The sequence below is a fragment of the Etheostoma cragini genome, chromosome 12, assembly GCF_013103735.1.
Source record: "Etheostoma cragini isolate CJK2018 chromosome 12, CSU_Ecrag_1.0, whole genome shotgun sequence".
Lineage (NCBI taxonomy): Eukaryota > Metazoa > Chordata > Actinopteri > Perciformes > Percidae > Etheostoma > Etheostoma cragini.
The window spans coordinates 16,609,126-16,614,613 of NC_048418.1; the positions used below are offsets into that span (position 1 = coordinate 16,609,126).

Below are 5,488 nucleotides of genomic sequence, written 5' to 3' on the forward strand. Positions count from 1 at the left end.
GAGTTGCCGCCATGTGATTGGCTGCTTAGAAATTAAGTGTTAACTAGCAGTTGGACAGGTGTACCTAATAAAGTGGCCGGTGAGTGTATATATATATATATATATATATATATATATATAAAAATATAAGAACAAATATTTGTAGTATTTCATTTATATTCTGTGATTGATGTATGTTTGCTGCTGTAACACCATCATTTCCCCTTTTTTGGGATCTCTATCTATCTATCTACTATCAATCTATCTATATATCTATCTAAATCAAATAGAATTGTGTTCAATTACAATAATAAAACATAATGCCCCCCTTTTTGGTAATTTGACTATACTATACTGGGCTGTATAGACTGAAATATTTTCCCCATGCTAGGTAGTCATTCTTGTCATTGTGCTTTTTCACAGGAAGTGCCAACAGTTTTCTCTGAGATTGTTACCCTTAGTGATGAAGAAAGTGATCAGTCAGATGCAGGAGAAGAAGGTGATAGTGGCGGGGTGAGCTCAGACGGGGAATGGAATCCAACTGAGGAGACTTTGCTGGCTGAAGAGCTCACAAAGAACTCTGAAGAGGAAGCCGAAGATGAAACCGAAGACGAAACCGAAGAGGAAGGCGAGCAGGAGGATGACTCTCCGGGTGGCCTCCAAATTCACGAGCTCTGCACGGACTGTGGATGTTTTTTCACTATTCTGAAGCCTCACACGTGTGAGCACAAAATAAAGCCCTATTCCTGCAACGTGTGTGGCAAACGATGTGTTACCAAGACGTCGCTAAAAAACCACAGCAGAATTCACGATGAAACCTACGACCATCCTTGTAAATTCTGCCACGCTCCCTTCAAAACAAGGCTGGACAAACTTAAACACGAGCAGATCCATAAAGACAGGAAAGACCCCTATAAATGTCCCGACTGTCCAGAGACATTTACCACCAATAAAAAACGCAGAATTCACCTGGCAGATCACAGGACCCCAAAGGAGTACAAATGTGGAGTGTGCGATATTACATTTAAGGATGTACATCACCTTCGGAGACACTCGGTCGTGCACACAGGATTGAAGCCGTACATGTGTTCAGTGTGCCAACGTGGCTTCAACCAAGGAAGCCACCTGAAATCCCACATGCGCGTGCACACGGGGGAGAGGCCTTTCAAGTGTCAGCTTTGTGACAAAAGCTTCAATCACAACGTGAGCTTGAAGAGTCACGTCCAGCGTTACCACTCAACCAATTCTGGACGTGAACGTAAGGCGGCTAAAATAGACGAAAGGGCGAGCGACACAGGTGATGGTGGTGATGAGGACAGTGGGAATAAGAAAGACTCAGACTCTGAATTTGACAATGTAAAAGATAAACCGGATACCGAAGAGGAGGTGCAGAAGGAGAGAACGGGGAAAAAAAGTAGGAGAAGCACAGGTAGACCTGTAGGAAGGCCTAAGAGAACGGCAGAAGGCAGCTTGGGTCGGTCAGGGGGGAAAGCAGGTCAGCGTTTAAACACTGCCAAATCAAAGGCGCGGAAGTTGGAGAAAATCGGTTCCAGCGAGGAGGAAAGTGAGGGAGAGCAATCCGACTGTCACATATCCTCTGACTCCGCAGAAAAGGAGGAGGAAAAGAAGGAGACAGCAAGGAAGAGCACGGGGAGATCAAGAAGAAGACCCACAAATGACGGTGACAGCGATTTTGACCCAGAAGAAGAAGAAACCAAAAAAAAGAGATACAGCAGTCAGAGCTCAGGGAAACGTAGAGGAAGACCAAAAAAGAATCAATCGGTCTGAAAATTCTCACAACACACACAGCTGCAAAATGAATTTGGTGTTCGCAATTGTGAGAAAAGAGGATGCCATAGAAACCTGGATTGAAATCTCCCGAGCAGAAAGCAACTTGGAATATGAGAAAAAAACATCCACCGGCGTCTTTCTGAATCAAGTTGTCTTTACTGTGCAGTGATGGATGGTCAGTCAGTAATAAGCACATGTTATTTGGAAATATATTCAGTAGTGAGTATTGGATGCATTATAAGAAAGTGACTGAGTGTAAGGAAAGGTTTACGTAAGTTACCATCGGAAAATGTGTGTCACCAAATGAGGAAAATCAGTCTAACTGGGAAATGTGTACTATATTTGTGTAAAGTAAGAATAATGTAAGCTTAAAGCTAAAAATACCTTTTTATACTTTCAAATGAAGTCAGGTCCCTGTAGCATTTTCTATATCTACTTATTCACTATAGAGCTGCATCATTATGTAACTTGAGAGAGTTGTTAGTCTGTAGGGAAATACAGAAATATTCAGAAAGCAATTCATTGCTACATATTTTGGTTTTTAAATCGGTATTCAAAAATTTAGCCTGCTGGCTAGACCATCAGACTCAATGATAATGTACTTTTACACAATGCAAATTTATAGAATCATGTCACAGCTGGGTATTCCCAAGTCATTTCAACACTCACGTTTAGGACTGGCTCAGAATTGTCAAGGACCATCTCCTAAGGGCCGTTTGCTGTTGTGTATATTTCTCCCATTAGCTACAGATAATATTGTCTACATTGCTGCTGACCATTATAGAGCTGCTTGCTGAGCCTTGAAACTAGTTTGGGATACAATAGCTGAATAATCACAGTGAAGAGAAGTTAGTTATGGTTCCATAATACATTTATTAAGATGGACTGTCAATGACCTCAGAGTTTCCCTGAATGCACCCCTGAGACGGGTCTGGCTAATAGTCCCTGCTTGCCACTGTAAGAACACAAATATCTAAGGAAGTAAACTACAGGTTAATAAATGAATAACGTCTTCACTGTATTGAGTTACCTGTTTCAAGTCTCCGCACATTTCTTTCCATACCATACAGAAACTAATACACGGTTGCAAGTAATGTTAACAACATGCAATTTGTAGAAAACGGTATGAAAAATGCAAAATGCCCAGATTTTTATATAAAATAAATGGTTCCAACTGCCATTTTGAGAGTGTTCTTTGTCCAGTGTGGTAAAGGAAGATGAGGTTAGTTATTCACATAACTACTTAAACTCAGAGAAACTGGTCCCTGGCCAACGCCACTGGATCTTACTGAAGGAAAAACAATGGAACAATTGACTTTTTCCCATCTCACAGTTCTTGAATTTAAATGTACGTGTGTTCAGAGTTCCCACTTTGATCAAATTCCCTCCCCCCCCACTTACATGTTCAGCCTCTCTTTCATCTCTCTGTCTCTGTGCCGGGGCTTAAGCTAACATCAAGGCCCAGCAAGTTTTTCATTGAGTGTTGGTGAAACTTATTCGGCTTTGCTCTCTGGGAAAAAGTCAGCCGGTTGAGCCCGAGGGTGCTGAGTGGATTAGATATGTCGACGGTTGGCCATTTCTAATCGTGGACTAATGTCTGGAGAACTGAAATACAAAGAATTTCTTTTGACTTTAGTGAGCCACAAACCTTGGTACTTTGAGATTGTTTCTATACATTGAAAAGTGACGCATATGGATGTGTGCACTTTAATGAGAGTGAGACACTACCAGGCTGTTGACATCAGCACAAACTTTATTTAGGTGGTTACATAAACTCTTAGATTAATAGGAATTTAAAGGAAGTAGGGAATATTAGCTCTACATTAAAACAGCATAAAGCCTGCTTATTGTTAAATCCAGATGACATTCATTTCAATCAATAACCTTTCCAAGCATTTATCCTAAGCTTTGAGAGGAATGATGCAAGGTGAGAGTGCAGTTGATCAGTGGATATAATGTATAGATACTGATAGACCAGGCCGGAACACTGACACCATGTTGGAATAGTATGGTGATTATAGTATCCTGCTAGTTACAGGAACACCACTAGATGTCCTTCTTGTCCCACAAACTCATTTAGCAAAAGCATAAGAGACCACAGCCATCTCTCCCAACACAATTACTATGGTAACTGTTAATCCTGCTGCATTACTTAAACCAGCCTGTTGAACGAATTAGGGATGTGCTTTCTTCCTCTTGTCTCTCCCTGTCCTGTCCTGTGGAACTTAGTGGATTCTCCCAGGAGAGAGCAGGTTTTTAGTGCAGTATGTCTTCCTCTCCCATTTGTACTCTATAGGTGACCGATATTCTAAAGCCACCCCTGAAAGAGTATGTAAGTATCAAATAAGAGCTAAGAAGTTGGCGCCAGCTGCAGAGGTTTGCAAAATCGATGTACACTGTCATTTATTAACATCACAAGGACAGCCATTTCTTTCCACTTTCTGTTTGTTTTTATCAGGTTAAAGCTGTATAAATTTTTTCCTCCTCTATACATTCCTCCTACTATAACTCCCTTTCTAGCACTGATGATTTGAAGCTGGTTTGTTTAAGGTGTCAGTTAGATAATCTGAGCTGCTCGCTGCAGAGGGAAAGCTAGATTGATGCAGGCTTCATCTGAAGAGCGCATCATGGAGAAAATAACTGTAGTGGCACACTGGCAACATCACTGTCGGGATATTATTATACCATAAATTCACTCAGTTAGATACAGTGCAGGTGCCCTGTGTTCATTTCCCTTCCTCAGTGTGAGTCAGAGTGACAGGAATGTCAGGAGACAGAAAAGTGGTAGGATAACATGAGCGGAGATTTGAAAATAAGAAATAAAATCCACCAGCAACTAGAGGCACCAAAAACATATTATACGGTTTCCGTATTTGCTAAAGAAATCAGATTTCAAAATGTGTTTCCCAGGCGGGAGCTCAAATGCTTACCAAATGTCATAAGCCAAGCGGATAGGAAGTCACCTGGGCCAAATTACATTTTCTTGCTTACCAATTCCTAGACATATAAACATTACTTGGTAATTGTTTATTGAAATTCACTGGCCTTTAGTCTGTTCTCCTGTCTGTTGCTGTGTATCTGTCTGTTAAATATGAAGCTGCAGCAAGTTAGCTTAGCATGGAAGCAGATGCAAACAGCTAGCCTGGCTGTCCGAAGGTCATAAAATATGTCCTAATCTGTAAAGAAACGGAACAGAACATTATGTGTCATACCATGGGATTCTTAAACAGTTCAGTTGAATACCCTTCCCATTAAAGGAATAGCTTAATATTTGGGGAAATATGCTTTTTTGCTTTGTTGTCGAGAGTAAGATGAGATTGTGCAGCTCAGTGTAAATTCCTTTGGTAAAATCTAACTTTTAATCAGTGCACTCCTAAATCTATTCAGCGGTTATCCTAATAACTGTACTTTTTTGCTGTGTATAACTGTTATAACTGTTGTATAACAAGTTAATTATGTATTATTTAATACTTAAACCCTTAATTTCATTACAGTGCAATATTTAATATTTAAGCACTTAATCTCATTACTGTGCATTATTTTACTCTCAGGACTTTTGATACACCATTAACTATATTGTTTGCATTATGTACGTTCAATCCCTTCATCTTTCTCACTATTTTAAATATGTATATAGTCGCGCTCAGGAACTGTGCACCACGTCCCCCCTTTTTTTTGTTCTTCCTCTACACTACTTACATTTAACATATTCATATTT

At 40.2% G+C, this 5,488-nt stretch overlaps 1 protein-coding gene across 2 annotated transcripts in view; it reads left to right on the forward strand.

Moving 5' to 3' along the window:
- The window catches only part of LOC117953839 (zinc finger protein 226-like), a 15,633-nt gene extending 12,683 nt beyond the window's left edge, over positions 1–2,950 (forward strand). For both annotated transcript variants that reach the window (XM_034887224.1, XM_034887223.1), the window contains exon 5: positions 403–2,950. In XM_034887224.1, coding sequence (XP_034743115.1) covers positions 403–1,767 — 1,365 coding nt within the window. In that variant the 3' untranslated portion in view covers positions 1,768–2,950. The remainder of the gene's footprint in view (positions 1–402) is intronic.
- Positions 2,951–5,488: the final 2,538 nt, after the last annotated feature.